Source organism: Brienomyrus brachyistius, chromosome 9 (genome assembly GCF_023856365.1).
Source record: "Brienomyrus brachyistius isolate T26 chromosome 9, BBRACH_0.4, whole genome shotgun sequence".
Lineage (NCBI taxonomy): Eukaryota > Metazoa > Chordata > Actinopteri > Osteoglossiformes > Mormyridae > Brienomyrus > Brienomyrus brachyistius.
This window is the reverse complement of record NC_064541.1, coordinates 13,384,324-13,398,458: the sequence shown is the minus strand read 5'-3', so window position 1 is coordinate 13,398,458 and position 14,135 is coordinate 13,384,324. Positions and strand designations below refer to the sequence as shown.

The window sequence follows — 14,135 nt, the reverse complement described above, 5'->3', positions numbered from 1 at the left end:
CCTTTAAGTACCGGCAGCAGACATGAAAGACCAGCTCCACATACTCGCTAGACTCGATCATCATCGTTTCATTGCCAAGCGGACACTTTGATCCTGGCCGACTTGAATATCTTGCAGGTTTATTCCCTCTCAGTACCGTGAGGTCACAGGCCTATCAGCAGGAATTATCTTGTGAGGTTTGAACCCACAACTTCTGGAGACTGATCTGCATCCTTCTCCCCCACACTGTTTGTGTCCGGCCATGGCGGTCATCATGGTGGACAGTGAGTTTCTGCAGACCAGTCCTGCTATCCTTAGTGACAAAGCCTTTTTCTAGGGACGCAGCCTAAAAAATTTATTGATCCAATAAATCTGCTAAAACCTGTTCACTCCTGTAAAGTGGCAGAATTGAATTCTTCTTTGGTGAATAAAAAGACTTTGACGAAATTATCTTTGACAGTGGCCCTACTGGATCAATGCAGAAAACAGTATTTTTGTGTTTTGTTTTCATGGCATGTAACTGAATTGGCATACTTCAGAGACTAGTAACAGATGATGTAATTGTGGTAAATTCAGAATCCTCTAAACGCATCCCAGGCTGAACGTCTTACAGAAATTGGTGGTTTAGTGTTACGCATTAAGAGATTTTTACAACGATTTTTGAAAACTGAGATTTTTTTGCAGTTCTGTAGAGAAGAAATGAAAGAATTGATGGGCAGTGCTAATATAAGAGAACCTGATTCTATGTTATTTGCCTTTTACACAGGGTCACCTTTGTTATCTCTGTTGCGCGCATCAATGTTGGAGTGAGATTTGTAGGATGCTTCGCAGTAAAACCAGCTGGTTACAGTATGGGGAGGCAGGAATTCGGGTGACAGTGGAGCAGATACAGAAAGCTGCACAGATGCCAAACCTCAGTGAAATTGTCCTGAGCCCTAACAGCACTGTTAAAATAACAGGATTTTTAAAATAGCCGGCAGACGCTAAAGAGAAACTATGGCAGATAAATACTTTTTAAATATTCACATGACAGTTACTGTGCTGATAAACTCCACTGAAAGTGCAGAAGGTTAATTTCTTCATTATATTTAAAAAAAAAAACACGGAGAACATGCAAGATGTACACACACAGAAGATGGTGTGGGGATTCAGATCCACTGTGACGACTCTCAGAAACACCTCCATGCCCCCCCCCCCCACACACACACACACACACAGAAGATGGTGTGGGGATTCAGATCCACTGTGACGACTCTCAGAAACACCTCCATGCCCCCCCCCCCACACACACACACACACAATTCATAGGCCAAACAGAAATGTAAGCATACATAAACCGCATTCCCATGCCAGGGCCCCCTCCCTTACCATAACGTTCTGCCCGAGGACCATCAGCTGTGCGTGCTCAGACCATGGGGTGGGGGTGAGTCATCAGATGCCTGGATACCGCCGTTTGCTGCGTCCCGGTGGGCACTTTTGATGACTTCCACCTGGCCGTGTCAAGGTCACGCCAAGGGGGGGGCGGTTTGTGGCCCTCCGTTTGTTTTGGTCTCCCTGGGAGTCTCTTCCGATTAGCGCATCCTTGAACTACCGCTGCCCACAACTCCAGTGTCCCGGCTGATAGTCAATGAATCCCGTTTCTACACTAGAAAGCATTTTCTCCCACACAAGGTCATTATACGAAGGGCATTAAGGCTGTTTGACCATTACATGCATGCAGGCTTTGCTGGTCTGAACAGACACCTCACAGAGTCATACAGTTTCATTCATTTACTCACAAGTTTGCGTGAATCATGTCTCTTGGTCAGTGAAGCTGCAGAATATTTCGATTGGGTTGACCGTCAGGGGTCAGTTATATTTATGGGGGTGGCTCCCCCCCCCCCCCCCCCCGCCCCAGAGTGTCTGTGCTGTTTTTTTTTATTATTATTTTGATGTGAGGTACACATGTTGCCTCTGGCCCTTTAAGGTCATTGCTGCTATTAGGTTTTCTGCCATAGAAATGAATGGACGGTCTCCACAAAGATATGGAGACACGAACACAATGTGTGTGTGTGTGTGTGTGTGTGTGTGTGTGTGTGTGTGTGTGTGTGTGTGTGTGTGTGTTTGCATAGATCACATTTGAGGACCAAAATGTCCCCAAAGTGCGATAAAACCTGAAACTTCCTTACTTGTGGGGACACTTCTTCAGGTCCCCATTTGGATAACCTCAGTTTTATAAAAATCTGTGAATGCAATCAAAAAAGTAAAAGTGCCAGAAGTCTTTACCCTGTTGTATTTTGGTTGGTTACTTATGGTTAAGGTTTCCCTACAAGGCACTGGAATCCCATCCGGGGACATTGCTGACTTGTGGCCTAAGCTACTCAAGCTGGGCTGTATGTGACTCTGAACAGGATCAGCGTCTGGAAGATGGATCGCCGTTGGATTATGTATTTAGTTGGAAAAAAAAATCTTATTTCCTTTTTTTTGTTTCTCAATATTTTGACCTCGCTTGACTTGAAGGGCTGATCCTCTGATTGAATGTGATCCTCCGCTAACCTTCTCCCTTTGCATTTTGTAAACATCAGGCTTTCACTGTTTTGTGCCACATGAATTTTACTACACAAAAGTCCCAGAAGGCTGCTAAAGCCCTTAACATAAGAACCAAGAAGCGTGTCTGCTCCTTAGCTGTAAAACCCTCATGATTTCACTTACGTCGCAACCTGGATTAGGCAGAGTCTCGCTGAAATGGAATATGCGTCTGACAACCTTTGTTAGACTTTTGAAAATATACTAACATCAGGTTATGCATTCAGGCACTTCCCATCCAAATATAAATGTCACTGTCTGCACGTTTTTAACTCTTTATTTATAAGTTATAAGTTGTACTGTTATTCATGGGTGCACACATAATTCTGGTCCATAGTACGAACACCAGTGACCAGGAATGGAACGGGCTGTCTGACTGTGATGTAATATTATAAAGCTCTTTCTGCGATTAACATAGTGTCAAATTAAACTAGAAATGGTCTCAGGTTTTATTTAAAAAGCTCTCTCCTCTCACTTACTGCTAATAAGCATTTGTTTGCAGTCACAGCACATTTTGTGTCTCGGTTTCGCAAGTTCGTATCTGAAGGTGACTTCGGGTACATTTTTAGTTTTTTAAACACACGTGTTAATCCTGCTCTGCTTCGGTTTTCTGACACACGACCTGTGTTTAGTGCACGTGCAGGCGTGCATACCTTCCTTTAATTTTAGACGTCTTACTCTCGTAATTGTAGTTAATTATATCCATTTGGAAATAACCCAATTTTATAAGCGTGTGGAGGAAAAACGTGTAAACGGCGTAGGCTTTGAAGGTCCGGGTATTGAGAGTAATTAGTGTTTCATCCGATCGGATGGGGGGAAGTTGTACGACAGACTATGCGCATATGTGTAGAATATGTGTACAGAAGTATATATGGAATATAATCGTACAACTAGTTTATAGAAAATGTGCTAGGAAAAGCTGTATAGATTTAAGGATGCCTGTATTGAAAGGCTTTCAGAATAACAGCGATAAATGTTGAGTGTATAGGAACACGCGTATAAGATAATATAGGTTGCACATGCTGAGGGTATAGAGGGTATAGGATCAGGGTGCAGAAAGGCGGCGGTTTCCCTTAAAAGGCTGCGCCGGGTGACGCGCCGGGGGAGCGGCGCTGAGCTGCCGGCTGCGCTATTAAGCGGCGCATTAGGTGCGCGGCGGCGGACTTGCTGCACTGGATGGATGCGAGCGGCGCTGCGGCTGTCTGACCCGCCATCGGAGACACCCGGGCTCACCGCAGCCCTCACCATGTGGACCGGCACCTTTCGGGCGCTTTTTCCTTTGGCTCCGGTGTTACTGGGAGTAGCTGCCTTTAATCTGGACCTGGAGAAGCCCACCGTTTACAGCGGTCCCCGGAACAGTTACTTTGGCTATTCGGTAGACTTTCATCAACCATCACCGGACAAAAACGTGTAAGTGCGGTTTTTTTGCAGGGTTTTCTTTTTCACTCACGAGATTATTTAATTTGTATTAAAACCATGAGGTTAATAGTTACTTTTTCAACAGTGTTTACGGCAAGCTAGACAGATGTGAAATTTAATTACCTTCATGCATATCAAATCTATTTCTGTCGAAAGTTTGTAGAAACAAATACATTCTTTCCTTTAGACTTCACTTATAAGGAGCATATGTGAGATACAGGGGGCTCTTTGCTCCTCTCATCGCACCTGTAAGCTTTTATCTGACTTGGAGCGCGGTTTGGTCCGCATTACCCTCCTGCACCGATTCATGCTCATTCATCATATCAACTAACACGAAACTGATCGGATCGATCTTTTGGCCCGTTTCCCCAGCATGAGCGTCTTGGTCGGGGCTCCAAAAGCAAACACCTCTCAGCCTGGGATAGTGGAAGGAGGCGCGGTGTATTACTGCCCCTGGCCAGCCGCGGACTCCAACGCCTGCCGCCAGATCCCCTTCGATACGTCCAGTAAGTGCGCTCCGGTCCGGACTCCTGTACCGTCTCTGCATTTCTTTGGCTTAGTTTGCTCTCCTACAGAATGTACCATAATGATGAGCGGATTTGTGTGTCCTTGGGGCGATGTGCTTGTTTTGATTTTGTTAAAGGATGAGGGTCCCTAATTGACCTCCAAGACGTATTTAAAATGTATTCAGGTTCAAGGGATGGGCTGCGATAGCCGGCGCTGTTCTTGTTTCTTAGTTGCTGGATATCTGATTAAAGTTTCATTTGTTGCATAAGACGTCTGATAATTTTAGTGCCGCATTTAAACGTGCACATCTTACAGCGCTAAAAGCTCTTAGGAAGCAGATGATTGATCTCAGAGCTGGAGGTTTCGGCAGAATTACGAGTAGAGTGGTTTTCAGATACATGTGGCTTAGCGAGTGTGTGTGTGTGTGTGTGTGTGTGTGTGTGTGTGTGTGTGTGTGTGTGTGTGTGTGTGTGTTATATGCATGTGCGCGTGGGTGTGCTCGTACGAGGTAATTTATGAGCTACTGGGATGAAGTTTCTGGCATGACTTTTGATTTCAGCGCATTGTTCTTCTTGCCTGTCGGGAAAACTGAAGCAAGCCGGGGGTGCATTTTTACTTCGCCTTGAAGGGCATTCACCTTTATTGAAAGCTGTTCTGCATTTTCCCTTGACCTGTTTGGGGTGCTGCACAGAGGAGCGTCAGCTCATTATTGGCCGCTGGAATTTGGCTAACAAGAAAAACTAAGCGTGCAGGGGGGGGGGGGCTTTTGAAATCAGCTGATTGAAGGGTGATGGTGAGTAGATCAGGGACTGAGGCTGGCTGCGTCCCCTGACCCTGTGTTTGGCTACGGTGGCTGCATGTGACGTCGTTATGTGTGCGTGGGTGCTGCTGCGGTCCTGCGGTCTGGCTTGCTTTTTTACGGAGGTTCGTTCTCAGGGGGTTGGGGGTGGGGGCACCGGCGAGTGGCTGTGAACACATGGGGAATCATTTGAACTTCAGAGGCTGCAGGGTAGATGGTATGAGTGTCTGTTTTTTATTAGATAGTATGGGTAGCCCATTGGGGGGCTGGGGGAGGGGGGGTTCTGACTGTCTTTCTCTCTCCTATATTGTGACCCATGTCTTAAGTGGGCACTGACCCCATCACACTTATGCAGCACAGTGACAGAGGACACCCCCGCCACCCAAACGCATGCAGCACAGTGACAGAGGACACCCCCCCCACCCAAATGCATGCAGCACAGTGACAGAGGACACCCCCACCACCCAAACGCATGCAGCACAGTGACAGAGGACACCCCCGCCACCCAAATGCATGAAACACAGTGACAGAGGACACCCCCGCCACCCAAACGCATGCAGCACAGTGACAGAGGACACCCCCGCCACCCAAATGCATGCAGCACAGTGACAGAGGACACCCCCGCCACCCAAACGCATGCAGCACAGTGACAGAGGACACCCCCGCCACCCAAATGCATGCAGCACAGTGACAGAGGACACCCCCGCCACCCAAATGCATGCAGCATAGTGACAGAGGACACCCCCGCCACCCAAATGCATGCAGCACAGTGACAGAGGACACCCCCGCCACCCAAATGCATGCAGCACAGTGACAGAGGACACCCCCGGCACCCAAATGCAGCCAGCACAGTGACAGAGGACACCCCCGCCACCCAAATGCATGCAGCACAGTGACAGAGGACACCCCCGCCACCCAAATGCATGCAGCAGAGTGACAGAGGACACCCCCGCCACCCAAATGCATGCAGCACAGTGACAGAGGACACCCCCGCCACCCAAATGCATGCAGCACAGTGACAGAGGACACCCCCGCCACCCAAATGCATGCAGCACAGTGACAGAGGACACCCCCGCCACCCAAACGCATGCAGCACAGTGACAGAGGACACCCCCGCCACCCAAATGCATGCAGCATAGTGACAGAGGACACCCCCCCCACCCAAATGCAGCCAGCACAGTGACAGAGGACACCCCCGCCACCCAAATGCATGCAGCACAGTGACAGAGGACACCCCCGCCACCCAAATGCATGCAGCATAGTGACAGAGGACACCCCCGCCACCCAAATGCATGCAGCACAGTGACAGAGGACACCCCCGCCACCCAAATGCATGTAGCACAGTGACAGAGGACACCCCCGGCACCCAAATGCAGCCAGCACAGTGACAGAGGACACCCCCGCCACCCAAACGCATGCAGCACAGTGACAGAGGACACCCCCGCCACCCAAACGCATGCAGCACAGTGACAGAGGACACCCCCGCCACCCAAATGCATGCAGCACACCTTCTCCCTCAGACCTACATTACCCACCCACTTCTGGGCGCGTCACCGGTTAAACCATGAAATGAATCCTGGCCACCCGATGTGCAGCCGAGCTCTGACCCCTCCGGGGTTCCCTGTCATCTCCAGAGGACAGATCTAAGAACTCCTGGTCCCCTGCAGCCTCTGTCAGGACGTACCAAGGAACGAATTGAATTGGGAGCTGAACAGCAGACGTGCGGAACAGCGCCCAGCTCCTGGCGTCCAGCACGCACTTGAAAACTTTACATGAAAATTAAATTAAAATGCTGGCCCCCCTCCTCTGCTTTGTTTTGTTTCACCTCTCCTAGTCATAATGGCTTCGGCCGTCTGTCCAGCCGCCCCCCAACGGTGCTCCGGACGCCTCGCGCTCATTAGCGCCCAGGACTCACTGCGGTGACGCGCACAGCCAAGCCCCAACGGTGCTGCACCTGTCAGAGGGCCTCCGACTCGCTCGGGGGGGGCCCGGCTCGCTCACTGTTCTCCACTTTTTTAACTTTTACGAGGTGGTGCAGTTCCACGTCCTCCCCTAACGGGGGGTCTGTTAAAGGCCTGGTCTCACGCGGGGGGCCCTGCGTGGCTATTATTTACACGTTTATTATTCTTAATGAAGTGTGAGCCGTGTCTGAGGAACATTCTGGACCTGTCTGGTTCTGCCCTGGAATCGCCGAAGCCTCCAGCAGCCAGGATTCACCTTGCCAGCTCCTTCTGTCGGCCATGTGTTTTAAAAATATGCTTTAAAAAAAAGTGAAATTAGAAATCTTGCCCTCCCCATGACCCGTTTGTGGCGCAGGGTGAGTGTGATTAGAGGCTCGCATTGATATTTGTGATTCCTTTGCTATTTTTCCATTTTAAAAACTTTCTTGGGGGATCAGTCGCATTCTTAAGGGCGACACTTTCCTAACTCATAACTTATCCGGTGTCATCGTGCTGCTGCTGTCAGCTATCCTGATAACAGCCAGATGATGGAGTTATTGTCCTGGCATGGGTGATAATAAACATAATAGCATTCCTCTGCTCTGGCTGATGGGCCGTTGTTTTCTCTGCTTGCCGAAATGGATGTGGAGATGTTTTGTGCCAGTTCCTTCTTCTAGCCTCCCCCTTTTCTACGAGGGAGTAACTCTACACCACACTTGCTGTGCTCCTCACTCCCGCCTCTCCCCTCCATCAGATAACAGGATGGTCAAAGTCAACGGGAGCCGGGAGCTGCTGGAGTTCAAGTCTAACCAGTGGTTTGGAGCGTCTGTCAGGACCCACAAAGGCAAAGTGGTGGTGGGTACCACAGAGGTGGGGGTTTGTGGGCGGAGCTGATTAATGAGCCTAGAGTTTGGGTACATGAGAGATGGGGGGCTTGTAGGTGGAGCTTATTAATGAACCTAAAGTTTGGGTACATGAGAGACAGGAGGCTTGTGGGTGGAGCTTATTAATGACCCTAGAGTTTGGGTACCAGAGAATTAAATGGTGGTGCTTATCTGTCGATGTAGATTATCTGTACCAGTGAGTGGGGGGTTCATGGGTGGAGCTTATTTTTTGGGTATAAGGTTAATGGAGAGATGGGGTTCGTGGGTGGAGCTCATTTGTAGGCATTTTTTATTGGTTCCATCAGAATGTTATGTAAGTTATGCTCTCCAGCTATGATAGTTTCCATTGGCCTGTTGAGTTCACATGTGTCATGGGACTGTAGCATGTGGCACTAAGCCTGGGAGGGTGGGGGTTACTACAGGGTACTGGACCTTGGAGGGAAGGGTGGCTACATCTCAAGGTGCCACGCATTATAAATGTAGAGGGCAGGAATGCAAGGTACATTTTTCAGCCCAGCAGATCACACAGCAACATAGCCATCTTAACCCAATGCTTGTGTCAGGCCTTAAATTTAACTTCATCACAGGAGGGGGTAATTAGGGAAGGTCACTCCTCACTTTGAAGGAGTTCGAAGGTCACCAGGACCTGCACACAAACCTTTCATCACGATCATTATTATTTTGATAATGAAACCTCAGAAGGCCGTTTATACATGGGGGTGTTGGTCATCTGGCCGGTGAAGGTTAACGAGCCGCTCTCTGTCCCCCACCAGGCATGCGCTCCCCTGTACCACTGGAGAACCGTGAAGATGAGTAGCGAGATGGACCCAGTGGGCACGTGTTATGTGGCAGTGCAGAACTTCAGCGCTTACGCCGAGTACTCCCCCTGCCGCACAAGTGAGCATCTCCTGACGGCGTTCATGCGGCAGGCAGTCACGGTCAGGCGGGAAGCAGACATGGTCTCACGGGAGGTGGTCACGCTTTCACAGGAAGCAGTCATGGTTACACAGGAAGTGGCGGTCAACATGGGAAGTAGTGATCACATAGGAAGCGGTCACGCTCATGCAGGAAGCGGCTGCAGTATCACAGCAAGCAGTTTGGGTGATGTAGGAAGTGGAGAGAGTAACACGCGGTCTCACTGGGCACGGACATAGTCACAGCGGAAGAGGTCATGATCATGTGGGCTGCAGTCACAGCCAACGGGAAGCAGGCGCTATCCTGTCATGATCACACGCAAAGCAATCTTGGTCTCACAGGAAGCAGTCACGACCACACAGGAAGCGGTCACCACCACACAGGAAGCGGTCACCACCACACAGGAAGGGGTCACCACCACACAGGAAGCGGTCACAACCACAAAGGAAGCGGTCACCACCACACAGGAAGCGGTCACAACCACACAGGAAGCGGTCACCACCACACAGGAAGTGGTTACAATGGGTGTCAAGTTGGAATGTAGACCAATTTATTAAGAAGACAGCGCTCACTTGATCCTTGGTATCAGCAGAAATGAAAGCAATACAGAATCTTGCCATAATATCCATCTGCATGTTTCTTCCTTCTAAAATCTTTAACCAGAATTGTGATGTTATTTTCAGGGTTACGCCATTAAGGAGTTATTTATAATTAAGAATGTGTTTTTCAAGCAGTTAAATCGAATGAGTTAACGTTTATGTGAAATCTCTAAACGGTGGCTACAGGAACATATAGTGCCTGAAAATGGTGGGGGGTGTGGGGGGGGTGCAACTTAAACAATTCAAATGGTAAGTTAAACACTGCTAAGGGCCCGATGCTTTATGATGTGTCCGACAGGCATCCCGGTGCCAAGGGAGTGCAGCGTCTCGGTATGAGCGAGGCTGGAGTTACCCTCCGCAGGGCTCTCCGCTCTCAGCCCCTCGTGTTTCCCGGCCAACCTCTGCTCTCAAGTGCCACTAAGATGTGAGATTGTAGGTCTCCTGTGTGGCTCAGGAGATCGCAACAGGGTGTGTGTGCAGCCCCTGGGCACTTATGTTTAGCTGTTGCCATGGCCACTGGGCATTGCCTGAACTTGGATGACTTCTGGAGACGTTTAAGAAGTGAGGGGTTGTGTGCTGATCCCCCAGGATATCATGTATGTCCTGGGACAGCCTGTAGCATAGCATAGCTGGTCAATCCCTCTGTAGGTTTGGGTGCTGTATCTGTCACCAGGAGGTTGTTGGTTCAAATCCTAGCGTCACCAGAGTGATTTTACTGTTGAGCCCTTAACTCCCCAGTTTCTCCTGGAACTGTCTAATTCTGCCTTCTCAATAATGTCTACTGCTTTGGATAAAAACATCTGGTATATAGATCAGCGGCACATGTGCTTATCATCCCACACTGTGTCTCCAAACAGAGGATCCCGACCCAGAAGGACAGGGTTTTTGCCAGGCTGGTTTCAGCGTGGACTTCACCAAGGTACCAGTCGTTCATTTGCTTACTATTCTCCTTACTACTTGCTTACAGCAGCTCACTGACACGTTCATTTCATCTGAAGCGATGGTGCCCCCCCCTCTAGCGCCTCCTGTGGTGTGAACCCACGGCTCTCGGCCCCCGCTTCGCGGCGCTTAGCAGCTTGGGAAGTGCCCCCCCCCGCCATCATCATGGCAGTGACAGGCGACAGGCACTCCAGTGGGTCCCAGTCTTTGAGTGAAACCCAGTAACCATCTAATTAATCATCAAATATAATAACCTTTGCGATTATCAGCATGAAAGAGCTGGACACGGATAGACTCTGAAAATGCCCTTTGTGAGCTTGGCCGGCGCACCGAGAGCCAAGAGCAGATCCGTACCGTCCACCCGATACGCCGGCTTTGTTGGAGTGCACCGGCAGGTTCAGTCGCCGTCTTTATCTCCAGTTTCCGTCAGCATGTTTGGGTCTGAGCTGGATGGTGAGCACAATGGCGCAGGGAGGAGGGGGCTGCCGTCTGGGGACCGAGCTCGACGGGTCAGAACTGGAACGGCATGGGTAGGCCGTGGGTTGTGACCTGCCCCCCAGCTGTGTGCTTTGCCCTCACTGACTTGTGCTGTATACGTCAAGGCCGTGCCGGTCCATTCTGTGATGCAGGAATCAGCTGAGGGAAACCTCATGATGACTTAGACGCTTCATTTACTCAATCAGGAGATACTGTTTACTTATACTATAGTCATTGTTGTGAATTGCTGTGTATCATTTTTATTCTAATTGTTTAAATCAATTTTCCTACCCTTATCTAGCTGTCCGATGCCCTGAAGAGTCACAGTTTGATTTCTTGTGTGTAAAATGACAATAGAGTGACGACTGGATTTCAGAGAACATGTTGGTGTGTATGTATTTGGTATGGGAGTCGGTCATCTGTAAGGGTCTCACACTGATGCGTATGAAGGACCTCAGATCTGGCGAGGGGGACGTGGAGAATGAAGAGGCAGAAGGTTATATTTCCGAGTTTTTAAAAAGCAAACAGCCAATTGGACATGACTTTATGCCCCTCCTCTGGTAGCCCCCCTTGTTCAGATATGTTCCGCTGCATGTACGGGCAGCAGAGGTGGATAGTTCAGGTAAAGAACGTAAAAGATTTTGTTTCTATGAATCGGTTTAGCACTCTGTGACTGTGACTCTTTATGCTCAGTCGGCTGGTTGCAACAAACTCTTGGTTTGAATTTTTACTTTCTGGACCTGAAATGTCTGGAGGGGTAGTGGGGAAAACGGAGAGCAGCTCTTCTGTTAAGCGCTGCACACTCTCCCACACTTTACATTCAGCCCTGCCTTAGGTGTTTCTGTTTTTCTCCATCAGGCTGGAACTCTGGTAGTTGGAGGCCCAGGAAGCTTCTACTGGCAAGGTAAGGAGTAAACAAATCCATGTGAATCCGGGTCGATCCACTGTGGGCCGGGCTGTCAGCATGCGAATCCGGGCAGGTCCGCTGTGGGCCGGGCTGTCAGCAAGCGAATCCGGGTCGATCCGCTGTGGGCCGGGCTGTTAGCAAGCGAATCCGGGTCGATCCGCTGTGGGCCGGGCTGTTAGCAAGCGAATCCGGGTCGATCCGCTGTGGGCCGGGCTGTTAGCAAGCGAATCCGGGTCGATCCGCTGTGGGCCGGGCTGTCAGCATGCGAATCCGGGTCGATCCGCTGTGGGCCGGGCTGTTAGCAAGCGAATCCGTGTCATTCTGGGTCAGCATGCAGATAGTGTGCGAATCCAGGCTGATCCGCTATGTGCTGGGCTGTTAGCATGAGAATCCAGGGCGCACCATTGTGGGCCGGCTGTTAGCAGATATCTCTGCTGAGAACCACAGAAGGTCTGTCTGAACAGAGATGGAATGGATGGCATCTCTTAACGTGTTTGGTGCTCCACCATCTCTTCTGAAAGGCTTTGACCACAGGGACATACAGCTCTGACCGAGTGTGGTTAGGCAGATGTGGAACAGTCCAGCCTGAAGGCAAAATCCTAGATTCACACACCTTTGAACGTACATCATTTATTCACTAATTGCTCATGATGATCGGGTGGCAACAGGAAACAGGCAATAAAATCGAATGATAAGCGGACAGGCTGAGACAAGGGATTGTTCCCGAGGTAGGCAGGCAAATCGTACGTCGTTGGGGCTCAACATCAGAAGTGTTATTGAGGGTTTTGGGAGCGTGAGAGTTTACATTAAGGTTTCTTTATTTAGTTGTGTTTATTTACAGACCTGAGGGCTGTGAATATCTTTCTTTGTTGACCTCTTTCCTGTTGCCGCCTCCTGCTTCCTGATAGGCGGTCATTAGTGCCCCCAGCCCTGTTAAGCTGTTAACTGGTGCCTAACTAGCAGGGAGAGTGCTCATTACTGGGGGGCAAAGCTGCTCCCTGCCATCCCCCATCCTGTCTGAAACAGCCCCTCCCCCCTGCCGAGACTGCCACAGGATGTTTGGATGGGGTGAAGGTCACAGTGCCAGCGACCAGATCAGAATGGGACAGACCACTCCTCCGTCACCCGAGGGGAAATTATCGTTTATGCCTTTGCTGTGGGAAAACAGAAATCTGATTCTCTCTCTCTCTCTCTCTCTCTCTCTCTCTCATCTTAATTCATCACACAGTCATAATGTGAGTGGGGTCACAGATTCTGACTCCTACATTCACTACACATCACCCCCCCCCCCCCCCCACCACAATCCTCTCACCCATGCCGCTCCCCCCTCCACACCCGAGTAAATTTCATTTTGAAAAAGGGCTGGACTTTGGGGTAGAGGCTGCTAATGGCTTCATCCATATGGAGTGGCGTCCCAGAAGGAGGCCCCTCGGGCCCCCGGCGCTGAGGAGGGGCCCGCTTCCGGCCTTTGTACTCCGTTTCTGACGCTGCGTCTGCTCAAAACCAGCAGGCCAGTGTAAATATTTGCTAAACTTTGCATACAGTTCCTGGGTTTTGCATCTGTGGCTATTTACAAGATAAATTCTTACTCCGTAGCTCTCTTAGATGAAAAACTCGTGAGACATTTACAAGTACAAGTAACAAACATGACTTTCTTCACGTCAGCGGGGCGATTCCGCACTGGGGAGCCGCTGTGAGCCTTCATCTCTGCCGCAGCAGCATGTGTATATTTTACTGCGCGATATGGGTGGGGGCCACTGGGGATGGGGGGTGGGCGAGCATGTGTTTGTTTGAATGCTGAGTGAATGATGTGAAATAGATTCTGAGGTGACACCTGCCTCATTCCCTGCTCTGGACCTCAGTCCCTGCTCAGCACCGGCATCCCACCCTGAACAGCCCCCCATGGCAGGCGCTCCTCCCATCCAGGGTGCCCTTTCCTGGGGTTGTGTGCTTTCTAATATGGACCCCAGGCTCTAAGTGGATCTGGAAAATGGACAGAGTGTGTAAATGGTGTCCCGTGGAGGCCCAGGGGCTGAGGAAATGGACTCGCAGTTTTGAAACCCATTTGGTGCCGTTTCCAGAAGCTCCCTCTAATGGCATGTTCCAGGGGTCTGCTGGGAGGGGAGGTGAAGCCCCTCCCCCCAGGGGAAGTCACACACCTGTATTGGGCTTCATGCTGTCCGTTTACGGCAGACAGTGAGCCAA

General features: G+C 50.1%; 1 protein-coding gene across 1 annotated transcript in view; it reads left to right on the top strand.

Moving 5' to 3' along the window:
- Nucleotides 1-3,673: 3,673 nt before the first annotated feature.
- The window catches only part of itga8 (integrin, alpha 8), a 51,283-nt gene continuing 40,821 nt past the window's right edge, over nucleotides 3,674-14,135 (top strand). The window contains 6 exon segments of the mRNA XM_049026299.1: nucleotides 3,674-3,954; nucleotides 4,336-4,469; nucleotides 7,964-8,064; nucleotides 8,867-8,990; nucleotides 10,465-10,526; nucleotides 11,882-11,927. Coding sequence (XP_048882256.1) covers nucleotides 3,725-3,954; nucleotides 4,336-4,469; nucleotides 7,964-8,064; nucleotides 8,867-8,990; nucleotides 10,465-10,526; nucleotides 11,882-11,927 — 697 coding nt within the window. The 5' untranslated portion in view covers nucleotides 3,674-3,724.